The following is a 17,826-nucleotide window of genomic DNA, read 5'->3' as shown; positions in this document are numbered from 1 at the left end:
AAGAAGGGAACATACCCCGAAAGCGTGTCCTGAAAATTGTATGTTAGTGCAAATAAAAAAAAAAACAAAAAAAAACAAAGTATCACGGGCAGTACTCAACTGTTTCTGTTGGAACCCATGTAACCAAGTTTTCTCCAGAAGGAAGTATATAAAAATAGCCAAATAGCTTCTGGCATAAAAAGAAATGTCTTTTGGCTTGACAAAGAAAAGAAATGTCTTTTGGCTGGACAAAGAAAAGAAATGTCTTGAAATGCACAGCCACGCCCCCAGGATGTCCCCCAGTGTCTGACATCATCCATTGGGTTCCTCTGGAGTCTCCTCCCAACCAGGAAGTGGTCTGCGTCCCATGCCTACCTGGCCTGCAGCAGTGCTGCACAATCCCAGGCCTGGATGTCTCTGCTACGGGGCTCCTGGGATGCCCTGATTTCATACGCTCTGCAAGCTTCCACAAACTTACTTCATGTGAATTGCCAATTTGTTTTTAATGTTTTAATGCTGCACTTAGATGGTGCCCTCTGCTGTACGTGTTTATATGTTTAAAAAGCTTCTGGCAGTTTCCCTAAAGCAGACCATACATGGATCAAAATTCGGCTGGATCAGCAGGTACCAACCGAATTTTGCTCCACATATGGACACCCTGGCTGTAGCTGGCAGCACTGATCATTGTATTCTGAATAATAAGATGCACACTGTAGAATTTCTTTTGTTTTCTATTTTCACAGTGAATATGCCTCCTACTGTGCACCAATTTAAAGGCCAAGTTCTCCCTTTTCATAAAACAGACATGGGGGTCTCAGTAGGTAAACTGTGCAGCTTTGTCAAATGTTCATTATTTTTAGGGTCATTCCTGTATGCCACCTGGTCCCCTTGGAAGCCCGGCCGAAAACATCCCAGTTAGCAATCCCCACCTACTAGGACATGAAAGCCACAGGTTTTTGCTCCTGCAGAATTGAGGAGCAAGTGTCCAATGATTTTTATGTTTCAGCAACAAGGCAGGAAGAGACTGTGTAGGCTATTTTCTGGAAAAGATTACATTTGCCTTCAAACAGATCAAGGAAACAACAGGTTATTTCTTGTGTCTTCTTGGAACAAGCTCATGCCAGGGGTGTTGTAGAAATATAAGAAAAGCCTATTTACTCACTTAAATTAAATCAGACCTGCCAGTCTAGTATAAAAAAAAAAAAAAAAAAAAAAACACTCAGCAAAAATATTCAGAAGGGACTGAGACTATTATAGTAAAATATATGCTGTGTCTAATTAGGACTAAAATATACCTGGAAATTGAACCGTTTTAAATAGCAAAGAGATAGTCACTGACTGCTCAGGGCAAAGGTGACAGTGTCTGAAAAAGCCCCTCCCAACCCACTGATCCTTACCACTCCAGCGCTGCTTGTCTGTCACAGCTGGTGCAAAATACCTGGTGCTGTGTGGTAGCAAGCAGCACTCACGTGACATCGCTCAGGTCCAGGACCAATTGCTAGGTCTGAGTACTTTGACATGGAGATGTCATTTGACATGTCACCGCTCCCTTTAGGTTCTGACATGAGCTGACGCAGGAACCTTTTTCAATAGCAGCCACCACCAAAGGAGCAACAAGGGAATTTCTGGAAAGGTATCAGTAGGCTGGGGTGGGTTTTTCACAGACACCGTCAGTTTGGTCTGATCAAGCAAAGTGACAGCATTTCCAGGCCCAGGCACACTTCATGCAGCGGGAACATGTTTTCCCACTTGAGTTTTAATGTGTATAGAACAGCCCATTTGCTTGAATGAGCTGCCCAATATGCACCAGAACCTTTTTGGGTATGGAGCGTCATGCATTATTTCAGCACGTGTATCCCTGCACCAAAATGTTTCTAATACATTTTTGAGGTGCCATTAAAGGGAGTATGACTAAAGCTGTTGGCTGGGGGGGGGGAGTCGTTAGGTTCACTTTTTTCTCTGAGTATAGTTCTATGCTTGCCCCAAGCATGTTTGAAGCTATTTACTGTTGACTGGCTCACAACCTCTGCTGGATGAGGGGCGAGTCTCCCACAGGGATGTTCCGGGCCGCGGCAGTCATTCTGACGCCGCACGGCCCCGGCGACTGCAGCGCGGGCACAGGAGTGTCCCGCTCCTGCACTCACTGACAAAGGCCGCGCTCCTGTGTCAAGGGGGGCGTGCCTCGTTGCCCCGAACACGGCGCTGGGCCGGCCGTTGCAACCGGGAAGCGTCCTGGGCAGCTTAAAAAGGCCGGCGCAGGACCCAACGCCCGTCCATGGCTGTGTGTGCGCTCGATCCTCGCTCGAGACAGACCCCACAGCCAAGACCCTGCCGAGCCCCTGAAACCTGCTGTGTCCCTATCTGCAAGCCTGCTGTGTTGATCTGCGCTCGGGAGAAGCGCTGTGTGGGGTCTGAGCCGAGGCCAGACCCAACAGCCAGGACTCCCGCTGCTGTGCCTGGAAAGCTGACCACTGTGAGGGCCCCTGCCTGCTGATCGCTGCTGTCCCTGGAAAGCTGGCTGCTGTGAGGGTCCCTGTCCACTGTGAATGCCCCTACAAGCCACCTGCTGCCGAGTGTCTGCAAGCCACCTCCCGTGAGTGTTCCTACAAGCCGCCTGCTGCTGAGTGTCTGCAAGCCGCCTCCCGCGAGTGTCCCTAGAAGCCATGAACTGCCCTTATTGTGTGCTCAGATTACCCTAGAAGCCATGAACTGCCCTATTGTGTGCTCGGATTACCCTTACCTGAGCTGCCCCATTGCGTGCCTGGATTATAGCTACCTGGACAGCCCCCCGTGTGCTTGAGCCATCGCTACCCGAATCAGGCTCCACAGCCAGTCCCGCTGAGTCCCCGTGAGCCCGCTTACCGTGAGTGTCCCTACAAGCCGCATGTTGCGGAGTGCCATGTACTGCCCTGATTGAGTGACTTCCATAGTTCAATAAAGCTTCGTGTGTTTGCCATCTTCTTTGTGTGTTCTGTCCTGCCTACGCTTCCATCACAAATACTTTCCGAGATTAGTTTTGAACTTTCCCCCAGTTAGCTGTAGGTCATGTCTCCGTGTTCTTGATTTTCGTTTTGTGTGGAAAATACTGCTGTCCCGAACATTGTTCACCCCCTGGATGTATTTAAAGTTTTCAATCATGTCTCCCCTTTCCCTTCTGTCCTCCAGACTAAATGTTCCTGAAGTCGCTATGGATAGGTTTTGTTTTATCCCCCCAGACCTTTCCCCATTTTTGTTACCCCATTTTTTTGGTTCTCAGGAGGAGAATTGAGAGATCATCAGTCTTTCATTGCTCAATTCTCAGTACAGAGCTGGCGGGGGCAAGATGCAGCACTGAACTGATGCTGCATCCACCTAGGCGAGTATAATCACGCCCCAAACCTTATACTTCTCTTTAAAAATGATTACTAGAACCACAAGTGAGATGTGCGTTCGAAACACATTTCGTCGCATGTTCAGAAAACGCCAAGTGTGAATACAGCCGAAGATATTTCCAACAAATGTGCATACCCTCAGGTGCTGAAAGGCGTGGATGCTGAATGGAAGCTCTGCGATACTGGTGCAATCTGGCTGCTTCAGATCAGGAGGTAAATGACTATGTACGTCCACATAATCTTCTGGGCTGCAAATTCAAACACAAAGTGATGATTATCAGTTTTCAGAATTCTCAGGGATTGTGAGAGAAAATCATAAATGAGTGTACTTGTAAGCTACTATGGTGTTTGTCTAAACTATTACCATTAATTAATTTGACAAACAAAACAAAAACACAATATGATACACCTGTGGTTCGCTGGCACTCACACCTACTCATTAGACAGTGTTCTGTGAGCACTTTTTCATATATATTGTTTTTATCACTATTTACTATTGTCACCAGCACAGTATGCGGTATTTATTTATGATGTTATAAGCAGAAGATAATTGTATATTATACACTAGATATAAGTATATATATATATATATATATATATATATATATCTCATTTTATTATTTTTTCATATTTTGTTTTTTTTTTCTTTGGATTGTCATTTGAAATAGTGAATATTGTAATTATTTATACACAGGAGAGAAAATCATTTAGCCTGCAACCAATAAAAAAATTGTATTATCAGTTTTACTCAATACCACACGACAAAGCATTGTAAAAATAGGTTGCTCTATGCTGCTGTCATTCAACTACAGTAAACTGAGGCAGGATTGGCTGGAATGCATAAACTGCATTTTTCACTTTCTTGTCACATGCTCATACAAGTAACACTGAAAGCAGTGGAGCATTTACCTTATTTTGCTGTGTAGATCTAAAATGTCTTTTGTTTCATTTTAACTAGAAAATGAAAGTATTGCGACATCACTTTTATGGGTTGTTGAAACCTATACTAAAGCTTTTCTTTTAAACCACTTGCTCTCCAGAGGATTTACCCTCCTTCCTGACCAGGCCATTTTTTGCGTTAAGGCGCTGCTTTACTTTGATTTACAACTGCACAGTCATGCAACGCTGCACCCAAATTAAATTTACGTTCTTTCCCCCCCCCCCACAAATAGAGTTCTCGGTGGTATTTGATCGCCTGTGCATTTTGTATTTTTTGTGCTATAAACAAAAAAAGACCGACAATTGAGATAAAAAAAAGTTTTTGGACTATTTGCTATTAAACATGTCCAATAAATTAAAAAAAAAATAAAAAAAAATCAAATTTTATCATAAATTTAGGACAAAAACATTCTGCTCCATGTCTTTGCTAAAAAAAAAAAAAAAATAATCCCAACATATGTAAATTGATTGGTTTATGTGAATGTTATAGCGTTTACAAATGGCGGCATATATACAGTACTAGAATGTTTTTTGTTTTTGTTTTTTTAACTAGCAATGGTGGCGATCAGCGACTTATAGCAGGGCGTTCTGACAATTTTTGTTTTCTTCTCCAGAATCACTTAGGCAATACATTATTTCCAGTGACGTTAGCCTAACCGATTCTGTCAAAAGAACTCATCTCCATATTTAGAGTTTTCTTACTAGCCGGGGGTCAACTTTTGATATGACACAGAAGGGGTGTCAGAAAAATCCAAAATCATTCCTAAATCCTACACTGCCCCCTTCAGGAAACTGAAATCATTTAGTAAAGAAAAGAACACCTAGTGTGACGTCAAGATTAGGAGAGATAAGCTTTGCCCGCCTGTTTTTTGGGGGCTAAAAATAAATAAAAAATAATTAGGAGTTGGACAGGGACAATACATCCCAAGACAAAACAGGAGACAAGGGACAACTGACGGACACAAACACACCCTGAAGTGAGCTGACATCACTGACACCATAGCGTCCATATTGGTAACTATAAAACTTTCATTTTCTTCAGCTAACTTGTACTCGCTTACACCTAGAGCTAAACAGTTTAGTCTGAAAATGGTTAGTACAGGAGTTGATGTGAAATAATGTTAACTGCAGTATTTTAATTTCCATTCTCTGGGGAAATTTCTGAAATATCCAAAAGCTGATTTTAGCTTCTAGTCAATGGTTTAGCTGATCCTAGAGTGTAAGCTCCCAGGATCAGGGCCCTCCTATCCCTCTTGTATTAAACTGTATTGTTGCTGTATTGTCTCGCGTTATATTGTAAAGCGCTGAGCAAACTGTTGGTGCCATAAATCCTGTATAATAATAATAATAATATATAAATCCTGTATAATAATAATAAATAAATCCTGTATAATAATAATAATAATAATAATAATAATATATAAATCCTGTATAATAATAATATATAAATCCTGTATAATAATAATAATAATAAATAAATCCTGTATAATAATAATAAATGACCAAGTAGACAATTTAGTGTAACATTTGATCTTGGCCTCAGATAGATTCTAAGCTAATTGCATTGGCCTGTGTATGGTATTCTTAATCAACTCATGCCAAGGTACTGGTTGAGCACGGACTATCGGCTGTATAGAGATCACGTGGTCAATTTAAATAACTTGTCACATGCTGCCGAGTTACTGAAAGTTTCCTACATTACATTTCCAGCGGATTTCAATTCATTAATATTTGAAAGTAATTGCTGGTTTGAGTTTCTAAACATTTTAGATCATTGTATTGTTATTTTGATTTATTATTTATCATCACCTGTTCTCATTACCATTTTGCACATTGTTGCTTTTTATTTCGTCTTCAAATTAGCGCAAATAAAGAATTCGGATTCTCGGTGGATTTATGAAAATTAGTAGGGAATCTCCTTAATTCCAGATCCCCGCTTGTTTTCATAAATTACATTACTGATTATTTTCTCAGGAGCTATAGTTCTGACAGAAGCAGGAAGGGGGATGAAACATTTTTAACGTGGATGTAAACCCTTCCATATACCCAGTGAAGTGGCTGGCCTCAGGTGATACACAGAGATGAAACAAATCCTCCTACATAAGTTGTAACCTGTATCTGTGGCCCTCCTGTACAGTTCGACAGAATTTACACAGCTTTTTTTTTTTCTCTCAGATGTTACACACTGCACAGCTCAGGAGAGGAGAGCCGAGTGTAATCTGAAACCTGAGTGGAAGGAAATTATACACCCTCCTCTACACAATCTCATAGGGAAACATGCACAGCTGAGGCTGCTGGTGACACTCTCCCTGCCCTTACTACAGTTTGCACAGCCTGTCAGAAATGATTCATGCTAATAGAGGAATGAGGCAGCAAATCAGAAATATCACTCTGTGCTTTGGATTGAGACATGTACACACCGTAGAAGAATATACTTTGTTCATTTTTCATGTCAGAGGTTTACACCCACTTTAAGCCTAGTTAGTATTAAGCTGGAATTCTACTTTATGAACAGATATGCTGGGGTGCTAACTAAGCTCATTTCCCAACTGATCCTTGTGTCCCCAAGGTTGCTAGGCCATGGCTGTACACAAGGCCTTGACCTATGCCCAAACTAGGATTAAGCCCTGCCCCTTAATGATCAGAGCCACAATTGAACTTGACAGTAAAAAGTACACGCAGCATTACAGTCTATGGCACTTGCAATCGCGCTATTTCTCTATTTTTTTTTAATTGCACTTGTCTGTATTTTCACCCCTCTTCATTAAAAAAAAAACAAACAAACAAAAAAAAAAAAACTATATTCCCACCATGCAGCAAGAGCTTCTACTACACAGCACACCATTTTAATTGTAGGTTAAACTGCTAGTTAACATGGTTGTAAACCCTTCCATATACACAGTGAAGTAACTGGCCTCAGGTGATAGACAGATGTAATACACCCTCAAACATAAGTTGCACCTGTTTATCTAAGCCCTCTATTCTCTACAAACGTTCAAAGTGCTGAATTTACACAGCTTGTCTAAGAATTCAGAAAGCTGGGGGCAGGGAACTTCAGTTACATTCTGCAGAGTTCAGTAAGGAGAGCTCTGAGAGATGACTGGAGGAAGGGACGCAATCAAGAACAGAGCTGAGGCTTTCAATCTCCTGGCGTTCTATCCCCTACTATTTTTTCTTGAGGTCAGGAAGACTTGTTAGAAGCGACTCATGCAGATAGCACAGGAAGAAGGCAGCATACAGAAATGACACTTAGTGCTCTGGATTGAGACAAGTACATACTGTAAAGCAGCGGTCACTAAATGGCAGACCGTGGTCCAAGAATGGCCCAAGCAGTGCTCCCTTCTGGACCGCCAGCACACTAGACTGGAATGACAGATCTGCCGCTCAGCAGGGCAGTCATCACGGCAACTGATGACATCACATGTGTGCCCTGCCCCTTGCAGCTCACTGTCTCTCCTGCTCTCGCTCCCTGCCTGTACACAAGCGCACAGCTGATCCTTCAGCAAGGATCCTGGCAAGCTCCTGTCTGCCCTCAAGGTAAGGTGTGGTCTTACAGGGGCACTCGGACGGGGCCCACACTGTGGACAGGGGCACTCGGACGGGAATGCCTGATGTAAGGTGGCACTGTGATGGGGATAACTGATGTAAAGGAGCACTCTAATGGGCACACCGGATGTGATGGGAATACATGATGTAAAGTTGCACTCTGATGGCAACACCTAATGTAAGGGAGCACACTGATGGGCACACCCTATTCGGACCTCGGCCAGAAGAAAAATGTTAGTAACCGGACCTCCTTGAATCTTAATTCAATATCTCTGCTGTAAAGGCATATGCTTTGTTCATATTTCATGTCTGAGGTTTACAACCACTTTAATTTGCAAAACTATTTCATACATAGACCACAACATATATCTGCAGGCTGCCAGCAATGATGAACGGAGACATAAAAAAACATTACTTGATATTTTTGTCCTCCAGTGGCATATAAGTTCCATCATATAAGTCCATGTCACCCAGAGGCACTTTGGCTAGAACACAATCAGGGTCATCCTTGTAGTGCCTCTGCTCCAACCCTGTGTCCCGATCTTCATTTTCCTCAATATGAATTTTCTGAGCAACTAAGTGTTTCTGGAATGGGAAAACAATGACAGGTAACAAGATGTACTTAAAAAAAAAAAAAAAAAAAAAAAAAGGGTGGATGTGCTAAAAAATTCCAAAGTGCAATTGTGCATACAATATAACTATATCAATTTTCTCAATAATAATAATAATATGGTTTGATAATGTGAGCTCAATATATGCAATAACAGAAATAAAAAGATATCACAAATAAAGTTGTGCCAAAACACCATACTCAACTTTCAAAATAATAAAAATAAACCTAGAAGAGTACATTTCCTCAAAGATGGGCTTTTTTTTTTTTTTTTTGAAGTAGTTGTTTTACATCTAGTATCTAAATTGTGTAGTGGATGCAGAAGCCTTCATTTTTAGCTAGCGCAAGGAAATTATTTGGTTTCTTTTTATTATTAAAGTAACAAGATCTGTAATCCAAAGGCCCCTTTCACATGGTTGGTGAAGGGGGCTGGGGGTTCAATTCGTATCAGCAGGGCATCAGATAACAGATCCATGCCCACTCTGCTTCTAAAGAGCCAATAAGGACAGAGCCTGCTCTGCACTATGGGTGGCCGGGACTAATCAGACTCCGCTGTGCATCTACACCCAACTACCCTCCGAACCATTTGACTGAAAAGAAGAGGACAGATCCCTTGGTGATCGAAGCAGAGCAGGCAGATGACAGATCCATGTCCACTCTGCTTCTACAGAGCCAACAAGGACAAACCTTGCTCTGCTCTATGGGCGGCTGGGAATAATCAGACTCTGCTGTGCATATACACCCAACTACCCTCCGAACCATTTTGACTGAAAAGAAGAGGACAGATCCCTTTCAGTTTCTTTTTGGCTGACCGGATTGGACCCAGAGGTAGGCAAGTGTGATTTGACCCAAGTACCTTTACACCTGCCTGTCCATAGGAAAGCATGGACCTGAAAAATTGACAGGCGGACCTGATCGGATAACCCGTGTGAAAGGGGCCTTAGACATACAAAGAAGAAATTGCGGTCAACAGGTATCAAGTCACCTCTAGTTCCTTGAGGTAGCCAACGGTGGTCTCTTGTCTCATTAAAATCACCAAATCGTGGGGATGCTTCAAGTTCATTGGCGAATCAACCTGAAAAACAAGGACTTATTAAAGGTGATAACAATTACAATAAGAGAACCAAGGAAAATATGGACCGAGTCAACACTCTGCTTTATAGGGAACTTCAGTCTTTTTTTTTTTTTTTTTTAAAAAAGTAAAAAATGACCCTGTAAAAAAAACAAAACAAAATACAAGGGTACTGCACAAGGGGTGGAGGGTGTTAATTGGAGGAAATGCTATGCAAAGTTTTTAAACTTTAATACAGGAAATGCCTTATAGTGAAAAAAAATTTTGCCTTTATAAAATGTGTTGCTCTGCTGCATAAATACAATTCCCATATATACTGTTTCCCTTTGTCTTAATGAGGTTAATAATGAACTTGACCCAAAAGCCCCTGATGAAGTCATGGGATCGATGACTATACGCTTGGGGTGGAGCCAGGGGACGAGGACTGGAGGTGCGGCGTAAATGCAAATCCCATATATGCTGTTTCCCTTTGTCTTAATGAGGTTAATAATGAACTTGACCCAAAAGCCCCTGATGAAGTCATGGGATCGGTAACTATACGCTTGGGGCGGAGCCAGGGGGCAAGGACTGGAGGTGCGGCGGTATTGAAGTGTCAAGTCCCGAGCTACTGTGTTTTCCATAATGCACGTGTTATATGCTATGCAAGTGCATTCTGCCTGCAATCCCAAAACGCTGAGCAAAAATGACAAATCGTACCACGCTTGGGGCAGAGCCAGGTGACAAGGACTGGAGGTGTTGCGATACTGAAGCGTCACGTCCCAAGCTAGTGTGTTTTACATGTTATTGTGCGATCCCAAAACGCGGTGGAAAAATGACAAATCGCACCACGCGTGTTCAGGCGCCATTCATTTTCAATGTCAACTAAAAACGCGGTGCAGTTCGGCCATGATGAATTGCACTGCAATCACGGCAAACTGGACCACGTGACGCGTGTCACCCCAAAAAGGAGCGTGAGCACCTTTTAGACGACAAACTTCACATGATGTGGTTTGCAGCGATTTATTGTACAACTGCGGCAGAACCGCACCGCGTTTTAGGTGCCATTGAAAATGAATGGCACCTGAACTCATGTGGTGCGATTTGTCATTCTTGTAGAGTTCTGGGATCGCCGGCAGTCTTGTTGAGATTCTGCCCTTGATACAAAATGCCCAGATGTGAATGGGGCCGGAAAATAAAAAAGCCTCTGTCCTGCCAGCATGCTAGAGAGAAATACCACCTGTGTGGAAGGCCTCTCCACCTCAGCCAATCAGAGGGAGCTTTGTACTATTCACAGGTTGCAAAAGTATTCTGTACAAATACCAACTTTCTGAATGTATCTTCATAGGGCTCGGCAAGCTCCCCCCACTACTTGTGACAGTGGGCAAGCCTTAGCACAAGTTGCCTTGGCACACAGCAATGCATTGTGGGAGGCCTGGGGACTGTACATGGCTCCTCTTAATCCATAAATCTGAGTTATTGCAAGCGGCTCCAGTGATAAGGGGTACGAGTTGGATTCGTTTTGTGCCCCCTGTACACCGTCAGGGCCATTCGTACATCACACGGGTTCATCTTATGACATCACAACATGGCCAGATACCGGAAACCAAATGACACAGATTTACTCCAGATGCAAATGGAGAAACAGAAAAAGGGCGCACCGACCTAGTGCATTATCGTTTAACATATTTATTGAAAAAACAAAGTAAGTATCATACTCACAACAGACATAAAAACACAGGCATGTCAAACTGAACAAGATGTATGATCCAAACAACATCCAGGTTGGCTCTGAGGAAGAGGTTGTGTCCTCGAAACGCGTTAGCAAGTTGGTCATCCAGGGTTCCATCGTATAGACCGGGTGTCGGCAACCTGCGGCTCCAGAGCCGCATGCGGCTCTTTCTCACCTTTGCTGCGGCTCCGGAGCACACTGCCCACCAGGTGACAGGCAATAGGGTTGCCGTAGCTCAGTGGACGGCAAGCCGCGGCTCTTTACACATTTTAATGCGGCTCTTCTGTGTGCCGGGCGCCCGCTCCCCTCCCTCCTCTCGGGTGGCCTCCCCAAAAGTCAGGACTCTGCAGCTAGCCCAGCAATGGGCAAACTACGGCCCGGCGGACCTTTTAATCCGCCCGCGGAGCGTGGCAAACATTGGCTGTCAGGATGTAGGCGGGGCAGCGTGACGAACTCCTCTCCTCTCACAGTCCGCCCTGAAGACCGGAACGGCGCAGGAACACGGCGAGAGGAACGCGCAGAGCAAAGGTAAGTGAATTGACACAATAGGGGGGATGAATTACTATAGGGGGGATGAATTACTATGGGGGGGATGAATTACTATGGGGGGGATGAATTACTATGGGGGGGGATGAATTACTATGGGGGGGGATGAATTACTATGGGGGGGGATGTATTTTCAGTTTTAAAAATGTGGCTCTCAAAATAAATTTCAATCGTGGTTTTGCTGAGATTTGGCTCAGTCGAAAAAAAAGGTTGCCCACCACTGGCCTAAGGCTATGATTGTGATTATGACGATACACTGTGGCCCTGATTAACCCTTTGCTTACTGGGCCCTTAAACCCCCTTCATGACCAGAGCGCTTTTTGCAATATATGCAGTGTCGGATTTGTTTTAAATGTTGCAATGGTTTTGCGGCTCCCAGTCTTTTTTCCCCTTCGGAAACGGGTCCAAGTGGCTCTTTATGTCTTAAAGGTTGCAGACCCCTGGTATAGACTAAGATGTTGTTTGGATCATACATCTTGTTCAGTTTGACATGCCTGTGTTTTTATGTCTATTGTAAGTATGATACTTTGTTTCTTCAATAAATATTTTAAACGATAATGCACTAGGTCGGTGCGTCCTTTTTCTGTTTCTCCATTTGCATCCGGTGTATTTGGACCACCCCGGTCTGCTGAGGACAGCAAGCAGTGCATATTCCAGAAAATTCCAGAACATTACTATTGGGTCTACGGAGTCCCGTCCAAGCGCAGGAGAAAAGTGTTTGTTGTGACAGATTTACTCCAAACATTTGTGAACTAATCATGGAGAAATCTGACCTTCAGCCCCGGCTCAAGAAAGTATTTACAAAAAATAATAATAATCTGAGGGCCAGCACACTCCAGAACGCGATGCAGGAAACCCGCGTGCCGCGCACATTTCCAATTTCCTGCACCGCATTTAAATCGCACTGCAATTACAATATACAGCCGATATCAACTCAACTTCACCTGAGCACCACAAACCAGAAACTTTAATTTTTAAGATTCAACCCCCCCAAATCCATCCAGGTCTCCATGCTTTATTTTGTTGAGAAATCACTTTGCAAACCACTCCCCTAGCTTTTTTAACTGTGACCAAGTAAGGGCAGATGATTCATGTGGCATTTACTTCTTGGAATCCATCTGCACTCAGCTCAGGCATGTGGATAGGATGGTATGCTTAGCTGAGAAAACCCCTCCTCCCCTGCTTTTTGCTGTGATGCTGTGGTCGGTTGTGGCCCCTCCCCTTTGACTGGTCCAGCGCCCAGCATACCTAATCTAAGACATTACATTGAACATTGCCGCCCCTCCCTAGCATTTCTGGCTTCGGCCATCTTGAATAAGGGCAGATTATTCAGGTAGCATTGACTTCCTGTAAACCATGTGCCCTTAGCTCTGACATACAGACAGGAGGGTGTGCTTAGCTAAGAAAACTCCTTCCCTCCTGAAGACTCCTAGGCTGTATGACATCATTTGCCTAGGCCTGGAAACCAGGAAGTAAATAAAGTGTAAAAAAAAAAAAAAAAAAATTTAAATCAAGACCTCCAACACCAGCCTGCAAATCTGTACTGCCTGCATTATACTGTACAGACATGAACATCACCAGACAGGACTGCAAGACTCACCACATCCGTGTCATGTCTTCTCCCCCCCCCCCCCCCCAGCACAGATCACAGTACAATCTGAAGGACACCCATTCTATGGAGTTAACCAACATCCACATCAAGGATCTGCCTGGATGTGTGCGGGGGTGGGGGGATTCTATGGGGGTCCAAACTACAAACTGTACAGGTAATCTGTGGGAGGAGCAAAAAACTGCCTGAGGTGTGAGAGCTGTGATTGGATAAACCTGAAATGAGAGAAATGGGGGGGGGGGCATTACTGACCTTCTCCTAGGTGCCGCCCTTCCTTTACCCTGAGCAGTCCCCTCCCCCCCCCCCCCAGGGTCCCCCTCTTTCCCTCTCAGGTGCCCCCCCCCTCAAAGGACACCAATTTCTCCCAGGTGACCCCCCTTTTCACCAAGGTGTCCCCCCTCAGGTGACCACATCTTCTCAGGTGTCCCCCTCCCCTCAGGGGACCCAGGTGGCTTTTCCTGTGTCCACCCTTGTCCCTCTCAGATGCCCCCCCCCCATCCTTTTCCCCCTCAGTTTCTCTCAGGTGACCCCCTTTTCCCTCTACAGTGCCCCCCCTCCTCCTGTCAAAGGGACCCCATTTTCTCTCAGGTGTCCCCACCCACCTTCTCCCCTTCAGGTGCCCCCCCATACCAAAACAGGAGACCCCCCCCCCCATTACACCTCAGGGGACCCCATTTTTTTCTCAGATGACCCCCTTTTCCCTGTCAGGTGCCCCCTTCTCCCTCGAGACCCCCCTCAGGGGACCCCAGTTTCTGTCAGGTGACCCTCTTTTCCCTCTCCGGTGCCCCCTCCTGTCAAGTGGACCCCATTTTCCCTCAGGCGGTCCCCCCCCTTCCTTTTCAGGTGACCACCCCCCTTTTTCCCCTCAGGGGACCCCATTTTCTCTCAGGTGACACCTTTTTCCTTCTCAGGTGTCGTCCCCCCCCCCTTCTCTCAGGGGACCCTTCTCTGCCCCCCCCCATGTCCCCTCTTTCCCTCAGGTGTTGTCGCTCCTCCTCTCTAGGGACCCCAATTTCTCAAGTGACCCCTTTTTCCATAAGGCATTCCTGTTTTCCCTCTCAGGTGTCCCCCCTCCTGTCAAGGGGACCCCATTTTCCCTCAGGCGGTCCCCCCCCCCTTCCTTTTCAGGTGACCACCCCCCTTTTTCCCCTCAGGGGACCCCATTTTCTCTCAGGTGACACCTTTTTCCTTCTCAGGTGTCGTCCCCCCCCCCCCTTCTCTCAGGGGACCCTTCTCTGCCCCCCCCCATGTCCCCTCTTTCCCTCAGGTGTTGTCGCTCCTCCTCTCTAGGGACCCCAATTTCTCAGGTGACCCCTTTTTCCATAAGGCATTCCTGTTTTCCCTCTCAGGTGTCCCCCCTCCTGTCAAGGGGACCCCATTTTCCCTCAGGCGGTCCCCCCCCCTTCCTTTTCAGGTGACCACCCCCCTTTTTCCCCTCAGGGGACCCCATTTTCTCTCAGGTGACACCTTTTTCCTTCTCAGGTGTCGTCCCCCCCCCCTTCTCTCAGGGGACCCTTCTCTGCCCCCCCCCATGTCCCCTCTTTCCCTCAGGTGTTGTCGCTCCTCCTCTCTAGGGACCCCAATTTCTCAGGTGACCCCTTTTTCCATAAGGCATTCCTGTTTTCCCTCTCAGGTGTCCCCCCTCCTGTCAAGGGGACCCCATTTTCCCACAGGTGTCCCCCCCTTTCCATCTCAGGGGACCCCATTTTCTCTCAGGGGGCTCTCTCCTCTGCCTCCTATCAGGTGTCCCCCCCTTTCCTTTTCCCCCTCAGCAGACCCCAATTTTTCTCAGGTGTCCCCCTCTCCTCTCAGGGACATCAGTTTCTCTCAGGTGACTCCCTTTTCCCTCTCAGGTGTCCCCTTCCTCTCAAGAGGACCCCATTTTCGCTCAGGTTTCCGATTCCGCCTTTCCCCCCCCCCTCAGGTATCCCCCCCTTTCCCTTCTCAGGTGCCTCCCCCCCCCCTTTTCCCCATCAGGGGACCCCATTTTCCCTCAGGTCCCTCCTCCTCTCAGGAGACCCCAGTTTCTGTCAGGTGACCACCTTTTCCCTCTCAGGTGCCCTCATTTTCTGAGGTGCCCCCCTCAGGGGACCCCAGTTTCTCTCAGATGACCCCCTTTTCCCTCTCAGGTGCCCCCCCCACCTCCTGTCAAAGGGACCCCATTTTCTCTCAGGTGTCCCTATCCACCTTATCCCCCTCAGGTGACCATATTCTCTGAGGTGCCCCCCTTCTTCCTCCCCCCCCCTCCTTAGGGGACCTCAGTTTCTCTCAGGTGACCCTCTTTTCTCTTTTAGGTGCTCCCCCCTCCTTTCAAGTGGACCCCATTTTCCCTCAGGAGTCCCCACCTACCTTTTCCGTTTCAGGTGTCACCCCCGCATCTCTCAGGTGTCCACCCCTTTTCCCCCTCAGAGGACCCCATTATCTCTCAGGGACCCTAGTCTCCCCCCTATGTCCCCCTTTTCCCTCTCAGGTGACCCTCCTGTCAGATGTCCCCCCCACCTCCGTGCTAGGTTGGGAGGTCCCCCCTTGCTCTCCCAGGAGACCTCCCCCCTCATCTCCTCCTGTCAGGTGACAAACCCCCTCCCCTCAGGTGTCAGCTCACCTGCTGTTGGATCTTGCCGTCCTCTGTCACCACCCAGTGTGTAGTGGCCCCGGAGGGACAGACCTGGCACAGCAGGCAGAGCACCCCGAGCAGGCAGACCCCCATCCGGGAGGTGCCGGTCAGGGCTCCGGTCTCAGGGGGACTGTACGGCCCGCTCCTGCTCTCCGCCATGTTTCCCGCTACGTCACACGCTCTGACGCAAACCGGAAGAGGAAGCGACAGCGCCATCTTGGCAGAGGCAGTGTTCCTTACCTACCAACAGAGGGCGGGGCCGTGATGCCGATCTCCGTTCATTGGATATACAATAATGGTGACAGTTCCAACGGAAGGGGCGGGGCTGAGATATCCATTCATTGTCTATTTATCCACTTGCAGCTCCAGCCTGTTTGGCACTTTTTGTTTACATGTAAACATCGGCGTATTTTGCTGGAAGATGTCTTCCAGCCCCTAAACATTATTTAGTTTTTTAAAGCAGAGGCCCTAGAGAATGAAATAGCGGGAGCTGCAATCTGTATGTCACACGGTATCTGCGCAGCAGTTTTTAAAACACAATTTTTATGGAACAAATACGCTTTTTTGCATCTTAATGCACAAAAACATCCAATAAGTGTAAATTAATTGGTTTACGTGAAAGTTGTAGCGTTTTTACTAGTAATGGTGGCGAGCAGCGACTTATAGCGGGACTGCCGCGGGCATTCTGACACTGGGGAGAAATAACATGGTGTCAGTGACATCCCCAGTGACACTAATATAGTGAGCGGTGCTAATAAAAAGCACTGACACTGTACTAATGGTACTGGGCAGGAAGGGGTTAACATGTGGGGGCAATCAAAGGGTTAACTGTGTGCGGTTTGTGTGTTTCACTGTAAGCAAACTGCTTTGTATGGCTCTGCTAAAAATCCCAATACGTGTAAATTCATTGGTTTATGTGAAAGTTCTAGAGTTTACAAATGGTGGTATAGATACTGGAATCTTTTTTTAAATTTTTTTTAATACTAGTAATGGTGGCGATCAGCGACTTATAGCGGGACTGCAGCAGGCATTTTCACACTGGGGGGAACTGACTGTCACTGACATTCCCAGTACAGTGATCAGTGCTAATAAAAAGCAATGACACTGTACTAATGGCACTGGGCAGGAAGGGGTTAACATATAGGGCGATCAAAGGGTTAACTGTGTGCTGTTTTACTATGGGGGGCTGTGTGTGCTTCACTATAAGCACACTGCTTTGTATGGCTCTGCTAAGCAGAGCGCTACATCATTTTTTAATTTAATTTGCTCTATAGATCTATGGGTATATGATTGGATGTTGCAGAATAAAGTAAGCGCTCTTGGATATACAGCAGCTAGGACACTAGGCAACCACAGTACCTATGTAATAACAGTAAATATAGTAAAGTGCAGCGCTTAATAAAAGTGAAAAACTCCTATGGAGATATCAGGACTGTATGATATATGGGGTCAGCATCATATGAAGAGATCAGGACTGTATGATATATGGGATCAGCATCATATGAAGACATCAGGACTGTGTGATATATGGGGTCAGCATCATATGAAGAGATCAGGACTGTGTGATATATGGGATCAGCATCATATGAAGAGATCAGGACTGTATGATATATGGGATCAGCATCATATTAAGAGATCAGGACTGTGTGATATATGGGATCAGCATCATACGGAGAGATCAGGACTGTATGATATATGGGGTCAGCATCATACGAAGAGATCAGGACTGTGTGATATATGGGACCAGCATCATACGAAGAGATCAGGACTGTATGATATATGGGGTCAGAATCATATGAATAGATCAGGACTGTATGATATATGGGGTCAGC

At 45.9% G+C, this 17,826-nt stretch overlaps 1 protein-coding gene across 1 annotated transcript in view; it reads right to left on the bottom strand.

Moving 5' to 3' along the window:
- The window catches only part of TTC17 (tetratricopeptide repeat domain 17), a 122,725-nt gene extending 106,530 nt beyond the window's left edge, over window positions 1-16,195 (bottom strand). The window contains exons 1-4 of the mRNA XM_089663876.1: window positions 15,983-16,195; window positions 9,431-9,520; window positions 8,251-8,420; window positions 3,487-3,598 (exon numbers count right to left, since the gene is read on the bottom strand). Coding sequence (XP_089520002.1) covers window positions 3,487-3,598; window positions 8,251-8,420; window positions 9,431-9,520; window positions 15,983-16,153 — 543 coding nt within the window. The 5' untranslated portion in view covers window positions 16,154-16,195. The remainder of the gene's footprint in view (window positions 1-3,486; window positions 3,599-8,250; window positions 8,421-9,430; window positions 9,521-15,982) is intronic.
- Window positions 16,196-17,826: the final 1,631 nt, after the last annotated feature.

This window comes from Staurois parvus, unplaced genomic scaffold, assembly GCF_062004578.1.
Source record: "Staurois parvus isolate SC_StPar_1 unplaced genomic scaffold, SC_StPar_1.0 ptg001795l, whole genome shotgun sequence".
Lineage (NCBI taxonomy): Eukaryota > Metazoa > Chordata > Amphibia > Anura > Ranidae > Staurois > Staurois parvus.
The sequence above is the reverse complement of the archived record's forward strand: the minus strand, read 5'-3'. Positions and strand labels throughout refer to the sequence as shown.